The sequence below is a fragment of the Calypte anna genome, chromosome 1 (genome assembly GCF_003957555.1).
Source record: "Calypte anna isolate BGI_N300 chromosome 1, bCalAnn1_v1.p, whole genome shotgun sequence".
In the NCBI taxonomy this organism is placed as follows: domain Eukaryota; kingdom Metazoa; phylum Chordata; class Aves; order Apodiformes; family Trochilidae; genus Calypte; species Calypte anna.
The window spans coordinates 89,551,459-89,571,788 of record NC_044244.1 but is presented as its reverse complement, the minus strand read 5'-3'; the positions used below and the strand labels follow the sequence as shown (position 1 = coordinate 89,571,788).

The window sequence follows — 20,330 nt, the reverse complement described above, 5'->3', positions numbered from 1 at the left end:
ACCATATGTGCCATGTAATCTATTAACACATTTAATATCTAATTTTCATTTATGCAAAATTACAAGTCAGATTTGGAAAGTAATAGAAAAATCCTCATCTTGCATAGTAGTACTAAATATTGAATAGACCTAATGGGTCTGTAAATATAATCCTGTGTATAATCAATAGGTTAAGACAAATTGCATTGTTTGCACACTGTGGCTCAGAAAGAGTGCGTATGCCACAGTACTTTCAGGAAAACTTCTAGAATAGGTCTTGGTCCCTTTATCAGTCATCAACTTCTTTTTTTTTGAAACACTGATTTAGAACAGACTTCTTTCCCTGGGCATTTTAGCTGTTGGAAATTTTCAGTATTTCTTTTTCAAAGAGATGTTGAAGTCCAATAGCTTGTATCTCCCTACCCTTCCCTCCCCTCAAAAAAAGCCCAACCACCAAAACCAAAAAACCCAAATTCTTTAAAATTTATCTGCCCGCTTCCTGCATTCTGAGAGTCAAAATCAGGATAATGAAATAATTTTCACTGCTTTTTGGTTCCAATGGGGAATCATTCAGAAATGCTTCCATTATCTTGGTAGAACTTTGCCTTTGCCTGGCTTATTTCCAACTTCTGCATTTATTTTGCAGCTAATGGGGTTGATGAAATGGAATTTTTTGATTTAAAAAAAAAAAGAAAATCAACGAAACTAGAAATTCTGGGTTGCCAAATGTTATATAAACACTACAGTAAACTATCTGTATTTATTTTTAAATTGGAAACCATTAATGTTGTTATAAAATTTTGGTTCAGTGGCTTGATTTCAACCATCTCAAATGACTGACAAAGACTGAATTGTTCTGCCTGAATGTTGCAGGCAAAGCTAAGCAATGTCTGCCTACTGTGCAGCATTTGAACATATGTTTTGATTCATTTATGAAAACAAGTGCTGTATGCTAAGACTTTCCATCCAACTGATTATTTTGTACTAGCTCTGTTGGTTGTAATTACAGCTAATTTTTTTCTTTTAGCAAATGCAGCAGGTGTTTTTCCTGATAGTTCCATTAGGCAATACAAAGAAGAAAAGAAAATGTAGAAAAGAAATAGTAGGCCAAAATATATAAATGTAAACTTAAATGGAAATGATGAGCACAGCATGCTAAATATTTTCTGTGAACCATTCATGAAACACATTGTTAAAATTTTGGCTATTAACAATGGGGCCAATTTTCCAATTGACAGTGAAATATCAGAAATAATAAAAAATAGAAAAAATAATGGAAAATCCCGATTTTCTAGAAGTACACATTTTCTGGAAGTTTGCAAAGAGTGTAATGTTTGTTCAGTTTTGAAAGAAAAAACAGAGCAGACTTTTGAGAGAGCTATATACTAATACACTGAAAAAAAATAATATAAGCAGTGATAGAGTGATAACTATAATGAAATATTTTTCCTCTTTTCACATAAGTATAACTTTCAAGCAGCACCCAAAAAAAAAAAAAAATTTTTTTAAGTCCCTATTTAGGAACTTTAATAATGTGCTTAATACTGAAAAAGGGACTGGATTGAAGCTGACTGGAAACACTTAAGAGTACCTGACTTTTCTGAGTTAGGTCAATGTAAATGAGAAGTTCAGCTGCTGCAGCTATGACTAATGATTACTGGTATTGTTTCCATTTAATAAATGTATATGATTGAAAATTTATAGAAATATTTGGTTTATATTTAAGTTCTGAGAGAGAGAAAGCATCTTGCTTACTACGCCTTCCAGCTTCTTGCAAGGAACAGTCAGATTCCTGGCCATGATCTGTGAAATATTTTCTTTATAAGGTCAATTCACATTAAAGCAGAATGGATAGATTTTTCCTCTTATGAAAAATAAAACCAGATTCACAAGCTACATTTTTAGTTACAGATCAGTCAATTCCAAAGCAATGCAGAAATAGAAATACTCAACTAATTTGTATTGTTGAACTGTTACCCCGTTTGCAGATGGATACCGTGTTGTCTTTGAAAGTCTCCAAACATCTTCTGCTGCAAACAAACAAATCATACAAGACAAGCAGAATGAAGATGAAGGAACAGAAAGTTTTGCTGCCAAGGACAGCCAGAAAAAAGAGGAAATAACATGGGTTCACTTAATCCGCTACCACATCCATTTAAAAAGGCTTTATAACACAAACCTGCTATTTGGTATGAATTTTTATTTCCTTCTAGAAAACTGCTGTGAGTGAGATATTGTTCCTGGGTGCCAATACTGTCAGATTCAAAGGTCATTATGATAGTGTCATTTTGAGTTCCTTTAAATTGTATAACTGTGAAAAAACCTTCACTGAAATCAAGATTTATGTCAGTTTACAAGCACTGTAAGTGAAGGTATAATTACCTTTTTTCATAATTATTTGTAATCCTTAATGATACCAGGAAAAACATCCCTCAGAACTTAATTGCTATTACTATATCAGAATCATAATTTAAAATTATTTGCCTATATTTGGTTTTATTCCTGGATACATCAGAAATAAATTTGTTCAGTTTGGGACCTGTTTGTGAGAACTGAATGTAGTGGAAATGGGAAGTCTGAGCATTATTGAATGTGTTTTGACTAAAACACGGATACTATTGCTGGTTTATTTTGCTGTAAACAAAACATGGCAATAGATAGGACCTTCCAAACAAAGAAAAAATCCATTAATTTTAGGTCCTTTATACTCTGCATCTACATTTGATCCCCAGTTGCTGAATATACAAATGACAACCTGAAAGGTTAAAACAGAACTAGATACAGGTGCTGCCTAGAGAGAAACTCTGAAAATAATAATTTCCTTGCAAGGATTTTTCCTTGGAGCTTCAGAAGAAAGGAAAGTATTTTACTTCACCACAGAACTGGAAGGATAATAGTAAGGTATCTACAGGAAAGCATCAAAATATGCATTTATATCTCAACTGTATTGACAAATGATGGACCTGAGGGGGGAACTCAGCTGATCAGCCACTATAGCTCTAAATTGGGGTCTTAGGAGCTCTTAGGGCTGCTTTTGACTCTCCTGAGTAAATATGCATCGATTCTAGTGGGTGCTTAGATGTCTGGTGAATATACTGATGCTTACACTTCTAAATGTAAGTATTTACACCTCAAAACTGCAGCTCTTTTTAAAATGCCACTTTAAAATGTCTAGACAGACTTGTTTCATTATCAACCTCCAGTGAAAAACTGCAATTCAAATAGCATCACCTAGTAATACTTAAAGACAATCAGTAGTATTATTGGAAATGCATTTATTTGACATTGAAACACTTGTATTTTAAAAATGGATAAGTACTGAGTAGCTGTAGAAACTTTACTTAGTAATGGCAAGTGATGATGTAATAAAAATCTCTTTTCAAAGCTGCCCCTTACTCAGGACCTGGATCATTTTCTGCAAGAGATGGACACCTTAGTGCTGTTTTTGACTCAGGGATTGTTCTGCGCATTGCAGAAATGCATTCCTTTCTTAAACAACATTTGACTGAATATTCAGTATGTTGTCTTGAGAATTTCCCAAAAGAGCTACATGATGTAGAACTGCTGCTTGGTAGGCCTGCTGATTCTTCAAAGGTACTTATTTTCTCTCTGATGTTTCAAAAATATGTATTATACTTGCATTTCACTCATATTCTTGCCAGTTCCAGTGATGGTATTTCTGAGAGTATTATAGAAGAATGAAATACATTATTCAGAGCATTTTTTTGGGTGCAAAACCAAAATCCTTTGCAAGCAGCAAAGGACATAGATAACAAATGCAAATACCCTTGTGTTATTCATCACTGCAAAAATTATTTAGTGTATTTAGACCCTGGGAAGCAGAATAATATTTAAGATTTTATTATTAGTTAATGAAATCGGCTGTGTCATTTCATAGGACTGAGGCTTTTAGTCATCTAGATCTCCATGTTTCATACCAAAAATGTCCTGATGTTTTCTTTGTAGTGTGTATGTACAAGCCTCTATCTTGCTAATATTGGCCTATAATAAAAACGTAGCTTAAAAAAAGATATGATTTATATTCTCTTAAAATTTGTTGAATCGCCCTCGTGTGCCAATTTTTTTCACTGAGTATCAGCTGCTTAGGAAATCGATCTTTTCAGATCTCTGGCTTGTGAACAGCCTATTTGAGCTTTCATATGTAGGCAGCTCAGACTGCATTACTCTGAGGCATCTTGAATTGGAATTCTGGAGTATATGTTGGCTGTGGTATATATATTGAATATTGAGTAGTAAAAGTCTTTGAAGATTCAATGTAAAAATAATTGTCTTCAAAGTTACTTTATACCACTTCTCACATTAATAATTATCCAAATACAAAAAATTTAAAATGACAGGTTTCTCTTTGGTTTATTATTTTACCTGTTTTGTTCAGTATTAGATGGAGTCAGGGGAACCTTGAGGAGTGAGAAGTTGTTATTGTAAAAAAAAATGTATTGAAATACTTTTGTGAAAGTAGCTTTTCTAGAATTGGTGAACTTTTTGCAGTGTTGGACAGCATATCATTACTCATTTCCCAACAAAGAGCTGACTGTGCCACTGAATAAATTGTAAATATATGGTATGTGACATTTATAACAACCATCATATATCAAAAATTATTTTACTCTGTCTGCTCTTCTTTTGACATAATTAGTATTACACTGTCCTAGAATAATAAGCTTCAGAGCTCACTGTCATGTTCATGACAGGTCCAAGCTGCATAATCATGTGTTAGCTTCACTATTGTAGACAGCTAACAAGCATGAAGCTCCTTACGTTTTTTAATTCTAAGCTTCATTGATTTTTATCACAACATTTTTAGAAGCCTTTACTATTCAGAAGGCTGCATAAGTGATTTAAAAAAAAAAAAAAAAGTACTGTAATTTGTTACTGGGATTTTTAACAGTAGAAAGAGAGAATTTTTCAATGAATGATTTTTATGTATGAGGTTGTTTTGGCTACATATGTCTTTGTAATTTTGTTTTTGACTCTTGAAGATTTTTTTGGCTGTGCTGGACAAAACACCCAAAATACATTAAGAAAGCCATAATTAAAATCATGGGCCCTGTTACATTTTGCATGCTTGTTTTTTATTCCACTTCAAGATAGTATATAGGATTGGAAGCACTTAACTAGGGCAGTTAGTTGTTTTCAAGCTTTTGAGAAAGTTGAATAGATAAATATTTATGCGTGTAATTCAGCAGCCTTCCAGTTTGACAAGAGCAGTTGTAATTACTCCAAAAGATTCAGTAACAATGTAAATAACAAAAGATGCAGTTCAGCAAAAAAGAATCATAGAATCATAGAATTGGCTGGGTTGGAAGGGACCTCAGAGATCATAGAGTCCAACCCTTGATCCACTACTGCTGCGGTTACCAGCCCATGGCACTGAGTGCCACATCCAGTCTCTTTTTAAATATCTCCAGGGACGGAGAATCCACTACTTCCCTGGGCAGCCCATTCCAATGCCTGATCACCCTCTCCGTAAAGAAATTCTTTCTAATGTCCAACCTAAACTTCCCTTGGCACAACTTAAGACCGTGCCCTCTTGTCTTGTTGAAAGTCGTCTGGCAAAAGAGACCAACCCCCCCCTGGCTACACCCTCCTTTCAGGGAGTTGTAGAGAGTGATGAGGTCTCCCCTGAGCCTCCTCTTCTCCAGGCTGAACAGCCCCAGCTCCCTCAGCCTCTCCTCATAGGGTCTGTGCTCGAGTCCCTTCACCAGCCTGTTTGCCCTCCTTTGGACCTGTTCCAGGACCTCAATCTCCTTCCTGAACTGAGGGGCCCAGAACTGGACACAGCACTCGAGGTGTGGCCTCACCAGCACTGAAAACATAACATAACACAACACGCCTTTTAGAAGAAAAAATAACACAGTAACGCAGATTTTGAAGAGGCCCAACTCAGAGTTATAGCATAAATTAGGTGGTTCCCACCTCCATGTATGTTGTGTTCTCATATTTTTTTTTACACTTCATACTAGCAGGCTAGTGGGTGATTAACTGCCAAAAATAAAGTGTAAAATCCCAAATGTAAATCCTTTTAGTAGGTGGGTGATGCATGCTCATTTCATCAAAATGAAAAAAACAGCTACCTCACCAAGTATTATGTTTTAGTGTCCATATTTTGGAAACAATGATGGAGGCCCTAACAACCTTTTCACATAACTTCAGAATTCCTCCTGTTCTTTGCAGAGCTGCGTAACACTTCCGAAAGTAGAAATGGTATGGTGCTGTTCAGCCTGTAAACAAAATAACCTACAATTTTAAAGGAGGCTTTTATTCATAAAGAGATGTTGATTTACAGTATTCCTCCATTCCTTCCAAATGATGGGCAGACAGTAACTATTTGATGGATAGTCTGATAATATTCTATATATATTTTAGTAAGTGCAACACAGAATAAATTGTCACAAATTAAGAGACTGAATTTTAAGCACATATCACCCTTTGATAGTTGCACAGCTAATGAAATGGCAAATAGATAAACAAAGCATTACTCTAACATTCAGAATACTAATTTCGTTATTAATATATGGATTAATATTAAGATGGCACAAATTAGTTTTTCATCATTAAATTTCATATGGTTGGCAAATAATATCTTTTAGCAAAAAACACAGTTCCATAAGAAAGATGTCAAATGTAGCAGTCAGTGTTACTGTAGATATCTCTAAGTCAGCCCAAAGATTCTTTGCATTAACTTTAGAAATATTTCATCATGTGGACTTTGAAAAGCTTTAACTTGGTAAAAGGAACATGTTTTAGAATAACCCATTTATTACATAAGCATATGTTTGTGTAGCACTGAAAGTCATTCTGATTCTGGTTGACACTATATTATAGCAGATTTTTTATGTTAAACTAGAAAAATATGATTTAAAAATTTATTCTGTGTTTCAGAGGTCTCTTGAAATTACTGGAGTTACATCAAAGATGACACCTGGGAGAATAGTTTCTCCGGTTTCTGTCACCAGAGAAGCAGACACTCAAATGGAGAGCAGGGCAACAAATGCTTCAAATAAAGAAATTAATTTTCAGTGGTACATTCCTTCTCTGGAAAAGCCATCTAACAATAGAGAGACTAAGGTATAACTACACCAAAACTGTTCCTTAGGTATTAGAACAAATTAAGTGTCATTTCCAATGAATATTTGTGTTCTCACTGATTAGCTTTTTAATTATACGTATGCTGATTGACAAGTTGGCAATCATTGGCTATAGATTCACTCTGCCACAAACCTGCTGTGTGGGACAAAGGGAATTCCCTGACAGGTTTTTGGGAGCAGGGCAAAGGGATTGTTGGCCATACAGATCTCCAAGGCCATGTTGTATCCATGCCTTTTGCAGGTCTTTGTTGCCTGAGAAGCATAGAAACATGGAGTTATTCAGGTTGGAAGGGGCCCCAAAGCTCAGATATGCTACTCCCCTGCAGTTAGCAGGGACATCTTCAACTAGACCAGGTTGCTCAGTGCCTCATCCAACCTGACCTTGAATGTTTCCAGGGCTGGGGCATCTATCACCTCTCTGATCAACCTGGGCCTGTGTTTCACCACCCTCATCATAAAAAGATTTCTTCCTTATACTAAATCTAAATCTACCCTGTTTTAGATTAAAACCAGCACCCCTTATCCTGTTGCAGCAGGCCCTACTAAAAAACATTCCCATCTTTCTTAGAAGCCCCCTTTAAGTATTGAAAGGCTTCAATAAAGTCTCCTTGAGCTTTTTCTTCTCCAGGCTCAGCAACCTTGACTTTCTCAGGCTCTCTTCAAAGCAGAGCTGTTCCATTCCCCTGATCATTTTTGTACTTCTCCTCTGGACCATCTTTAACAGGTCCATGCCTTTGTGTGCTGAGGACTCCAGAGCTGGATGCAGTAATCCAGGTGGGGTCTCACCAAATCATAGCAGAGGGTCAGCATTTCCTCTCTCATACTGCTGGCCACAGTTCTTTTGATGGAGCCCAGGATATGGTTGGCCTTCTGGGCTGCAAGTGCACATTGGTGGCTCATGTCCAGCCTTTCATCCACCAATACCCCCAACTATTTTAGGTCTGCTCTCAAACCCTTCATCATCCAGCCTGTACTGATACAATGAGGGTTTGCCTAGATGCAGGTGTAGGACCTTGCACTTGTCCTTGTTGAACCTCATGAGATTCACATGGGCCCACTTCTCATGTTTAAGCTGACCAGTACATTCAAACCTCACCGTCTGGTGGGAGGCTGCTAGAAAAGCTAAGATACACATATACAGGAAAAATGATTTTTGTAAACCTCATTTCTCTGAGAAATCAGAGTAACCATGAAAGATGAGACCAATTGGAGGGCTGCAGGAAAGCAAGAGACTAGGACATGGAATTAGTTTTATTTTTAACCAAGGGAACAGCATGTAGGTAAAATTTCTGCTGCTGCAATAGAAATCTGTGGTCTTGAATCTCACGCTCCATGAGTTTTTGACACAGCAGCTCAGTGTCAAATCTCCCCCAGGCCCTCTTCATCTCTGTTAGTAAGCTGATAGAAGCCCTCTGAACTTAGTGCAAAGAATGTACTTTTCAATATAGTTTTGCAGGTTACTTTAGCATGACCTTAGAGATCCAGAGGCATCTGTTAAAAATGACTACTGCATGAGCATATTTTTAGTAATAATAGCAAACTGATTCAGTGAAAGATGAGAACATTCTGTTTCATTTTCTTGTGCTCTTGTATTGATACAGCTTTATTAGATTGGTGGTGAGTTATGTGTATTTCATGGGTTTTAACATAGTATGATGACAGCCATGCACAAGTCAATATAACTAATAACACAGGACCTTTGGAAATTCAGTAAAAACTCTTCGTTCAGCCCACCTGAAGTTGGAACTTTGGACATAAGTGTGAATGATTGAAGAGGCTCAAGACAAGACTAGCATTTTGGTGGTGACTCTATAGGGTATAACTAATTTACAGTACAAATTCCTATGAAGTGACATTTCTCCCTTTTTTGAAAGTCAGTTATCAAAGTTTTCTTCATCACTACACTGTATTTGATAGTTATAATTTAGCATCACTGGAATAGCTCAGGTCTACTACAGCATTGTGCATTGTTGTTTACCTATTCCATCTCTTCTACAGGTTTTGCTGCTTTATGCTTACAATACAAAGCCTGTCAAGATTAGCAACATCAAGATTTTCCGTTCAACATCCGTGTTTTCAGGCTACTTGTGGATTCCATTGGCTAGGTAAGCAGTCACTGAATTTATGCTGTTATTTCATGCTACATTAAAGATCAGTCAACCATTTAGGATGGGAGAAAATAAAGCACAAAATATCAAAGAGCTCTAAACCTTTAAAAGCATACATTTTCACTTTTCAGAGATTTTTCACTATAAAAACAGTATGAAGTTGTACACAGCATTAAACCCATTCAGACATATCTTTTCAATATATTAGTATTTTTGTTTTGATTCTTAAAGAAATGAGAAGCACATGCTAATTATATTACAGTGGCATAGCAGCATAAGAAAAGGCTAGCAAATCTAAGGAGCCAATCCCAGTGGTTATTCCCATTCTTTCACTGGATCAGCTACTTTCTCCATCCCATATTACAACTCTGAGCATGCAGTAACTTTCCTCAGTTGTAGCCCCAGATTCAGCTTTTCACTTTACGTTCTCTGGCATTTTTCATTACCTTTTCCTTGTCATTCATCTAGCCCCAGAATTTTTGGAACTGCTGAGAAGGTGGAGGGGAAAAAATAACAGGCCATGAAGAGTTACAGCCCCTTCAACTTAAGTTGTCAGCACATCTTGTACTGGTTGGATGAGAAAGTATTTTCTTAGAAAGGCATACTTACAATATTTCTTACCATTATTAATGCCAAAAGTTGATACGTTCCATATTTCCACTTCCCTAATGGAAAACTTCTCTTTGTAAAATTATGAGATCAGTATTGAAATGAAAGGAAATGTAGAAGCTAATCAATATGTAATAAAAGCTAGGTCAGTTTAATCATAACATGGAAACCACAAATATTGTTGTTTTATAACAGCAGTAATGAAAAATCTTGTGTTCTCTCAGAATTACTTCTTTACGGGAGAAATTATCTAATCTGAAGCAGCAAGTTGAAATATTGATGGAAAGTCCAACAAGCTTGCCTTCAGCTTCAGAACCTACAAGTTTTCTAGAAGAAAGTAAAACTTCGAAAATAATTCCTTCAAAAAAATCGAAAATTAAAGTTGCAAAAGTGCATCTTGATGAAAAAACAGAAGTAAGTGGAAACAATTCTACTCCTAAATATGTTTGACAGTCTTTTACTTAGGTTGTCTGTTTTATGGAAATAAATGACAGCTGACCTGGAAAGCAGATATAAAAGATTAAACTGCCCTTACCCCTTTCAAGATTTTTCATTTTTCATTTAATATTTGACTTCTTTTTCTTACATATTGCTTGTTGCTATACAAAAATACCAGACACCTTCAACCTTCCACTTGAAAATTAAAAGCTACATCTTCAGGTACATAAATCTGAAAATTTATGCTTAATATATATTATTCTACATCTGAAAATGCTTAGTGCAGTTCTAAACAAGGCCATCAACCAAAAAGTGCATTTTACAAGTCATTTACACCATCTTCAATGCAAAATGGGCAGGGATGGTTCTGAAATCAGAACCTACTGCTAACATATTGAAAGAGGACTAAAACTGGCAGTGAATTTATTTTCTCTATGCCACTTTTCTCTCTTCTTTTTATTAGTAAGGCTGAATATGGTCTGCAAATAACCCCCCCCCCCCTCCCTACACACACAAAGGACGTAATTTCAGAATTTTCCATGTGGTCTGTTAGAGATAATGTCATTGAAATAGAATGTTGCCACAGCATAACTGCTGCTTGATAAATGCCAAGGCAAAACAGACGTTTATTTTCAAAGTGGGAGACATTTATCATGTGACAGGATTCTCTTTCTATCTATTATATGAAATGATTAATGATGTAGAGGCTGTCATTTAGCCTGATGGATGCTGTAAAACAGTGACAATTGTGCACTGTGCCATTATTATGAGGCTGTATTTTGACCAGCTTGGAGAACAAATGATGTTTTGGCCAATCACAGTGCTTTCAGGAGGGTAGACAGAACTGTCTTTTAGTGATTGCTTCTGATTACCTGAGGGGGTTTTGCTCAAACTTTCATTAATATATGTCATTAATTGGAAAACAATGTTCAGAATACTAATGCCATGCATTACACATGTATAAGTATCATATTGTCAGAGTATTTATTTATTCAGAATGCCTTTAGAATGCCACTGGACTTAATACCTGAGCCAGGGGCAATTTTGCCTCAGTAGAAACTGCAAGGTTTGAGCACAGGTATTTGTACAGCAAACACCTATTTGTGTTGCAGAAAATTAACATTCATCAGCTAAGTTTTTGCTGTGAATTCAAATAGAATGACCTAAATCTTGATTGTTCTGAAAATTTTTTTGAAGCCAAGCCATCTGTTAGCTTATCTGAGGAGACTGATAGTGCAGCACTAGTTTTTCCTTGTTTTATACCTTTAGGAAATGGCTAAAAGCTGTTTATCTGAAGTCAAAGCACTGCTGTCTGGTGTTCCAGCCTTGTCCTTGCCATTAACTGAGGTATGCTGTTCTTATTAATAGTAAAAATATGATTTTTCATTTAAACTGAGATATGGATTATACTACTAAGTAGAATCTTGCCATTTTTTTTTTTTTGCTCATACATTTTTTGGGCTTTCTGTCTGGGTTTTATTTCTTCATCTTTACAAATAAAATATCAATGTACATGATTACAAACTGATAATTTCTTCACTGTTTATTAGAGTTTTTTTATACATACAAAATATCTATACCTTTTTATACACACAAAAATATATTAAAACTGCATCTTACTCACAATGGGTCCATCTGGTTCTGACCACTGTTCTGTGGTCAGACTAGATCGAACTTCCATGATGCAATTGCCAAATACAATTTCCTTCTGTCCCCATGTTTTTACAGTTATTCAGGCTTTCTTTGTATTTTCTTTAGCTTTCTTTACCTTGTCCATAACACATCTTTAGAGATAGCATGCCCTTTTTTTTTTTTTTTTTTTTTTTGTCCACGCTGACAACAGCATGACAACAACATGCTGACAACAGCATTTCGTTACCCAGTTTTAGTCAGTATGCCAGAGGACATCATGGGAACTAGCCCACAGCAGGCAGCAGCAGTGTTCTCAGCCATCCTAGGGGGATAAGGAGAGGACCACGGCTGTCATGGGATCAAGGAACTCCAGGAAATATTTTGGAATCCTGTATATAACATATAACCTCCCCACACCTCTAGTACTGTGTCCAGTTCTGGGCCCCTCAGTTTAGGAAGGAGATTGAGGTCCTGGAGTGGGTCCAAAGGAGGGCAACCAGGCTGGTGAAGGGACTCGAGCACAGATCCTATGAGGAGAGGCTGAGGGAGCTGGGGCTGTTCAGCCTGGAGAAGAGGAGGCTCAGGGGAGACCTCATCACTCTCTACAACTCCCTGAAAGGAGGGTGTAGCCAGGGGGGTTTGGTCTCTTTTCCCAGGCAACTCTCAGCAAGACAAGAGGGCACGGTCTTAAGTTGTGCTGGGGGAGGTTTAGGTTGGACATTAGAAAGAATTTCTTTACAGGGAGGGTGATCAGACATTGGAATGGGCTGCCCAGGGAAGTAGTGGATTCTCCGTCCCTGGAGATATTTAAAAAGAGACTGGATGTGGCACTCAGTGCCATGGGCTGGTAACTGCAGCAGTAGTGGATTGAGGGTTGGACTTGATGATCTCTGAGGTCCCTTCCAACCCAGCTGATTCTGTGATTCTATGATTCTATGATACTTATTCTCAAATATCTTCCCCACAATTGTTCACAACTGAATAAGAATGGAATGGCAATCCCCTGTACTCTTCTTTTCCAGTCAGGTAGCTTTTCCCACCAGGAGAGAATCCTGAGTTTTATCTGGGAATAGTTTGACTAGTAGCCTACCATAGAAGAGAGACTCTAACACGGTCTTGTGCATCCTGCAGCTTTATACCTAGGAGTGTGTACTTCCCTTTCATACAATGGCACCCTCCTTGTGTCTCCTTGTCCATCCTGAAGGTCCCTCCCAAATGAATCCCAAACCTTCATATTAATCTGTCTTTATCAATGAATCAAAACACTTACACATTAATTCTTCAAAGCTTATTTCTTACAGTCCTGCAAAGTATCTTCCATGGCAGAGATCTGGCAGATACCTAGGGAAAGGTTTAGCTGAGCATTCAGAGAATCATGTGAACCTCCTGGAGGTGTTTTAAATTCTCAAGAAAGCCCCCTGACTTTGCCTGCTTCTATCTGTGGGTCTATGATGAAAGTGAGGGACCAGATTAAGTGGTCTTCTTCCAGTAAGAATATGATATCAGTTCCTGTGTTTTCTTCTGGCTAAATGCCACAACAAGCTAAATAAAATGTTTCTACAATGGGCTTTCCATCACAAAGTTGAGACACAGTCTTCAAACAAAGATCCTATTAGATATGGGAGATTTGGTTGAGCAAGTGAAGCCTAATCCTTCAAGAAGCTGAGTATCTTCATTCTTCTCTGAAGCCAACAGAACCTGTAGAGTCTTCAGCACTCCATTATGTATTTCTAAGCAGTATTTCCAAACTTTCAAATGAAGCTGTATGTGTGTCTTACCCACTCTTCTTAGCTGCAGAATGGAAGCTCAGTGTGGGATGATGTTTACTATAGGGCAGTACATTCCCTTTGGTTTTAAGCATGCAGGAGAAGGCAGCTTATAAGCAGTTTTACAGTTTTTTGCCCACCATACACTTTTTTATTGCTCATCTTCTTGTGAATTAATTGGACAAAGTCAGTTGTAATTTGAAGTATTGATTTTCTCATTCTATGGACTGTCAAACTTTAACTCCTATCATCTTTCCAGCTTCTCTTCTTTGATGCTCTTTTTTCTGTTCATACGTCTTACAGTGCTTTTGATTCAGCACTGAATTATATTTCTAAGGGGAAAAAACTGCAGGCTTGGTTTTAAAGTTATTTAATGAGTAGGTATGTTCTTGAGGGAGATAACAAAGTGTAGTCTTTTGGAGTTCAACTCTTAAAAGTAAATTTATAAATAAAATAATTGCATTTAAAATTAACTTCCCAACATAGCCTGTTCTAGTCTTCTCTTCTTTTGTTAGTTTTTCTTAGTACCTAATCAGAGGAATAGTTCTTCATGTCCAATGGACATGCAGACCAGTTTATCATTGTCTTCTGTTTCACCTTTTATAGTTAGCTCCATTCTTTTAACTTCTCTATGGAAAAGCTTTCCAAATTACTCAGAGTTCCTGCTTCTCCTCTCTGGTATCTTCATTTCACCTACAGATGATAAGGATAAACTTTGAGAGTAAGACAGCTCATAGAAATTTCCTCTTTTTTTACCCTATATTACTAGTTTTCTGCAAGAAATGTCATTACCCAGAAATTTATATTGAGGCAATGAATATTTCTAACATTAATTGGCTGTAGCTCAGAACTTTGGCCTTAGTGCAGAATTATTTATATATATGTACTTTTTGGTACCTGCAAACTTGATGAAGTTATTTATTTGTTTTGTTGTTTGTTGTTTTTTTTTCCCCTCTGCTTTTTTCAGATCCCATTTGATGTTACTTTGCAATCAATAGAAAGTTTGGAAGATATGTTTGATTCTGCCAGTGGATGTACAATAACTGAAGAAAGTCTTTTCAACTGGATTATTTCTCTGTTTCACTAAATTTTATTTTTGCGATAACAAGTTGCTGAGTGCTAATGATTTAGACTTACTTTTTGGTGTTAATGAAACAACTTAATTAATCACACAAGGATTTGGTTCCTAGTGTTTTCTAATTTTCATTTTTACCTTATTTCTAATTACTTGAAAATTAATAGTTTAAAAAAATAGAATACATTTTTAGGAATAAAATACATTAAGCGTGGTTTCTGAATAAGAGGATTAAAATTTGATTTATTCAGTCATCTATAATTAGATGAGTTTTCAATAATTTCCTATTGTTTAGAAAAAGCTGAATAGGCTTGTATTCTAGCATGGGCCAATAGATGCTGCATTTTCCCTCAAGTTTTACTCTCATCAGCATTTTTTAAATTGGTTTGCAGTTATCCAAAGTTTTGTTATTTTGGGGGTTTTTTTTAAGGTTGAGAATTTTTTTTGAAACCTGCATTATCAGACTTTTCCATCTTTTGTTAAAGAAAACCACATCCCATGTTATTGAGAATAAAAATGACCATTTGGATGTCTCCATAATTTCAAAGCATCTGTCTGAAATAAAAACCACAAAGAAAGTTTAAAAACCAAAATGGTAATACAGAGAACATTTTGGGGCATCTAGAACCTCCTCTACTTATGCTGTTAGTGTTGTAAGTATTATTTTAAAGGGCTGAAGAAACCCTGATGAGTTCTAACAAGAGTCACCCGGGGAAACATGCTTGGCCAGTGTCAGAGATGAGGAATTTAACACAAAAAAGGTGAGTTTGTTGAACAAGACCACACATGAGTACGCAGTAATAGTCAGGACTGAGATCTCATAGCCCTTTTGTTTTGCTCACATCACAAGACCAGGCACTTCTTTTCTAGTTACAATGATTTATTTGCAACAAACAGCAAAAAACCAAGGACATTTGAGCAGGAGCCCTATGAGGCTTTTCCTGTCACTTGCTATGCTTCTCTAGGCATGAAAATTCAGGACTAGCAGTTACTATTCCTGGGTTCAGTTTCTGTGAAAAATAAACAACTGGGTTGAAATGCCAGCTCCTTTAATTTCATTCAGGCTCTCCTTAAGCCTTTTGATAAAATGATAGCATATTCTGAGCTCAGTGGAAACTCCAGATTTACTTTGGCTCATTACCTGGTTGAGTGAAGTTCCTTTTATGGAGGGAGGGAGAGAGGTAAAATATTTAACATAATGAGTACCTTAAGTGTGATCAGTAAGAAATAAAAATGGGCTGGGATTTTTTGATGAAGAAAATTGGATGGTTTTGTGTTATGTGTAGCTTTTTAAAAAAAATGTGCTATTTTGTATAGCTTTTTCTGTAATGCTGTAGGTAGTAGTAAAATTAGAAAGATTATGATACAATGATAAAAACACAGTAAAAAGCGAGTACTTGATAGGAAAGGAATTAATAACTGACTTAGAATGCTTACTTAACTGCCTAACAGCCAGTTTGGAGGAGATGTTCCTTGGCATTATTCTTTCAATTAAAAGAATTTATTGCTCTGCAGTTCTTCAAAAAGCAGGAAAGATAAAAATTGACATACCTCATTTTTCTTTTACAAGGATGAAGTTGAAAATGGCAGCTTTTTTTTTTAATCTCTTCAGTCATTCCTTGTGCTTTTAAAAGAGTATAACATTTTATCTTTTGGGGGTCACCTTGAAGTTTATCATATGAGTTTTGTGCAGCTTAATTAGTATTTGTAGAATGCTCCATTTGTAGAATGCATCAGGTGAAAATAGAAGCAAAGCTCTGTTACAGATGAGGTGTTTCTTATGTGCTGCTAGACTGGACCTTCTTATGACTCCTATACTTGAAAGAGAAATATTAGATAAATTGCTTTACATATGCATTTAAAATGCATTGCACATTCTAAGATATTTTTGTTGAAACAAATCAACATCCTGCCATCTTCACAGCACAGCACAGGGAAATAATGCTGAAACATTGACCTCACTGTATCCATAGCAGCAGATTCTACTCATAAACACAGGATTAAGTATTCAATGCAGGTTCAGAAGGAAACATTGGAGAAAATATTTTTCTTTTAGCATAGAATTAATCTTCTTAGTTAAAATCTGTTTGTAAGAAAGGAAGCTCATATCTAAATGTCGCCAGTAATTGCACATAAAAAAAAACAACCAACCTGTAAAGCGAAAAACTTCCTGGTTTATGTATTATAGTAGTTTGGGTGGCTTTTTCCTTGTCATTGAATGCAGACTAAGGCTTTCAATGTGTGAGACTAGAATAAATTTGTGTCAGCACCATTCTCAATTAAATTTCTATAGAATCCTTCTCTGTGTCACTGTCTCCAAAATTAAAAAGGAAGAGGGCAAAGGCACCTCCTTTGATTTCACAGCCTGAAGTGTAAGGGGGGGGCCTCTCCTGCTATGTGGAGGTTTGCTCAGTGATCTGCCCTCCACAACACTGCTAAAGGGCTACCTTGACAGCTTTGATCCACTGGCAGGATTACCAGTTCTGTTCAAACTTAAACTGAAATAGTTCTTCATTCCACATCTGTGAAAGGAATAAATGGTGTTTCCCTATCTGATCAATTGTGGGACAGGGCAAGGGAAGAGAGAGCGCTGTGAGGAAAAACTGAAGGGATTCTGAAATCAATGGTGTTTTACCTTCAGGGCATCCCCTGCCTGAGTGATAAGAAGGATCCTACAGGGAACTAAAAAATAGTAAAAAGAGGTGGGGTTTTGTTGTTTGGTTGTGGATTTGGTTTTTTTTTAATTCCTTTAGTACTGGCTGTTCTGTGAATTGGATGAAATAGGTGTCCTGAGAACAAAACCACCTTCTGGTCTCATAGTTAGTAACTGCATCATCAAGAATGTGCTAGGGTTGAAACTAAAACTGAACAGGAAGCATAACATTGACAGTGAGCTGTGGAATACTTAATTTTCCAAATACATTTCCAATGTAGTTTTATAGTTATATTGCTGCCTTGATAGAGTTGTATATTCAAGGCATTCACAGGATGTGTTTCATGCCTCCAAATACACAGCAACCTGAAATTAATTTTGGTTAAATTAATTTTATGATGTGGAAATGAGTAATTTCACACAGATTTATTCAATTATATGTGACTGTTTTAAAAATTTCCACCGCAGCTCAAATTCATGCTCATTTTTGTTAGGCCTAAATATATATCTGTTTTTTGGATGACATCAGTCTAAAAAAATAATCCTAGTAATTAGCCTCACTATGCCTCAGTTTCTTTATCTGAAGATAGCAGCAATCCCCCCATCAATGAGGGATTTGGAGTTTTCTGCATCAACATTTGCAATTCATTCATTCTTTGAGTGAAAGAATTTAAGTTATTATTCAACTGAGACACAATGTAAAAGGGGTAGTCATTTGTTTCCAAATCCATTTTCAATGAAATCCAAGAAGAAAGATTTTTAAAAAAAGAATAATGATGGAACGAGAATGAATTGTTGAAATTGTGGGTTAATATGCTGAACTAATTAAGCCAGCAAAGAGTACCATTTATGTTTGCCAAAGGTTTTCTTTGAGTTAAAGATACAGAGTACATCATCAAGTGAGAGAAGAAAGACTATCAAGCACAGGTTAATCTTTAAAATGGAGTGGGTGAAAGGGTCCAGAGGCAAGTGCTGAAGTCAAATATTTAGCACTGCAATTCAATTTTCCACTTTGAAACCCCAGAGATAATTAGAATTATTCTCATTTGTCTCCCATGTCAGCATGATTTAGGATTCTACTTAATGTGCAAAGAAAAAAAAGTACACGTTGAAGCAAATTACTCCAAAAATCTCATTGTCACACAGTGGAAAACCAGAATCTACTATACAAGAGTTTAAGTATAACAATAATAGCAGCAATAAAGTTAAAATTATTTTACACAGTCTTACTATTCTTACCCTTCTTCAGCTGTGTAATTTTCACACTGGCACTGTTCTCCTGGGCCCAAAGGTCAGTGGTTTTGTGCTGGTGTGTGCCTGTGAGGAGCACCTAGGGCAAGTAGTCAGATGTGAAATCATAGGCCAAGAGGAATATGATGTTGGTGTTTCCTTCTCTCTCATTCTAGGGTCCATTTTCCACACTTCTACACTTTGTTGCTTTTTCATGGCTTTGCAGTTTATTCCATGTTATCTCTAAATTCACTATACAGTGTTTTATGTATGTTGGGTACTTGGGTTCAGTTCCCTTTGTTGCCATGAAAACTGCTTTTGTCCAGCAAGTCTTTGATGGTGAATCTTTTGCATCCAAGTGCCTCATCCTTTCTCATCCCATGCCTGTACTCCTCAGCTGCATCCTCAGCCTCCACTTCCCAAGGCCTCTGCTCTCCTGCCAGGACTGCACTTCTCTGCACTGCATCATTATATCACTTGGGACATGACAACCAGATGGTTTTTTTTCCTTACTATGAGGAAATGGATTGAACTTTCCCACCTGTTTTAAAAACTGAGTGTGTGTGCAGCAAAAAGCTTGATGCAGGAAAAAGCATCCTGCACTTCCAAGATGGAGGTTCCTGGTGGAGGGCCCTGACAAAATCAGGGGTCACATGTTGAACATTTTGCTGAGATTCCCAGACACAGGCAATTCCAGCAAAATACCTGGAAAGCCCTGTGATGAGGATTCCCCTACCACCAGCAAGGCACATTTTCCCCCCAAACCGTATCTATCTGCCTTAAGTGCAAGGGAATGTTCTAGGGAGTCTCTTTCAGACCCTTGTGCTACTGCTGGGGATGCCCTGCCTTGGGCAGGTGGCCTTCTTTTTCAGCAACAGTACCACCCTGCTTTAAAGACTGGGCTGTGCACGTCACAGAATGAAGCAAAAAAATGCTCATCATGGTTACCTGAAAAACTCAACCATTTCTAAGCACTTAGCTTCAAGGCTTCAGGGCCTGGAAGGCAGGTACTCACCTGCCTGTCTGTACACACAATTTACAGTGAGGAGATTAATTTAAACAAAGAAACAAACAAACAAAAAAAGCTAGAGAATATTATTATGAGAGATTTTTTTCTGATTATATGTGCTGAAGATAGATAAGAACAGAATAATGAGTATTAGAAGTAAAGAAGCCTTAGAAGTAAAGCATGGTTGGTTTAAAAGCAAATTTGGACAATAAAGTGGAGTGGGGGTAGAAGACTTGTAGGAATGCTGTAGATCCCTTAGCACTCAAAGATTCTGAGAAGACAGATGATAAGTAGGACTAATGACTTGTTAATAAGTCATTAGTAAGATGCAATAAAGACATGATCCTCATTGCTGTAGGGAAATAATAATGGTATGTTGTATAATAGTGACATCGTGATGAGTTTCTTCCTTGATTCTGAGCTCACTTACTAGAGCTGAAATGAACTTGAAAAATCAAGATCCTAGCAGCAAAGGAAAGCAAATGGTCAATTCAGATCTAGTGGTTCAGAGGGCTATGCAGAAGATAAGGATGCATTTGAAACCAGATCTCTACAGTGGAACACTTAATTTTCTATGGTTTTCTTGTCTAATATCCCTGTAGAAACTATTTATTTTACTATATAATTTTCTACTCAGGTTTAGAAAGCGCATGCAGTGAAAATACATACCACTTTTGAGGAAGAGCTAGCTTTTATTTTACCAGGTGGAAAAAAAAGATTTA

General features: G+C 36.6%; 1 protein-coding gene across 1 annotated transcript in view; it reads left to right on the top strand.

The window, feature by feature from the left end:
- The window catches only part of CFAP54 (cilia and flagella associated protein 54), a 109,063-nt gene extending 94,335 nt beyond the window's left edge, over positions 1-14,728 (top strand). Inside the window, exons 63-69 of the mRNA XM_030454014.1 lie at positions 1,968-2,168; positions 3,365-3,573; positions 6,883-7,068; positions 9,087-9,193; positions 10,030-10,219; positions 11,513-11,590; positions 14,609-14,728. Of these exons, the coding sequence (XP_030309874.1) occupies positions 1,968-2,168; positions 3,365-3,573; positions 6,883-7,068; positions 9,087-9,193; positions 10,030-10,219; positions 11,513-11,590; positions 14,609-14,728 (1,091 nt within the window). The remainder of the gene's footprint in view (positions 1-1,967; positions 2,169-3,364; positions 3,574-6,882; positions 7,069-9,086; positions 9,194-10,029; positions 10,220-11,512; positions 11,591-14,608) is intronic.
- The last annotated feature ends 5,602 nt before the right edge of the window (positions 14,729-20,330 follow it).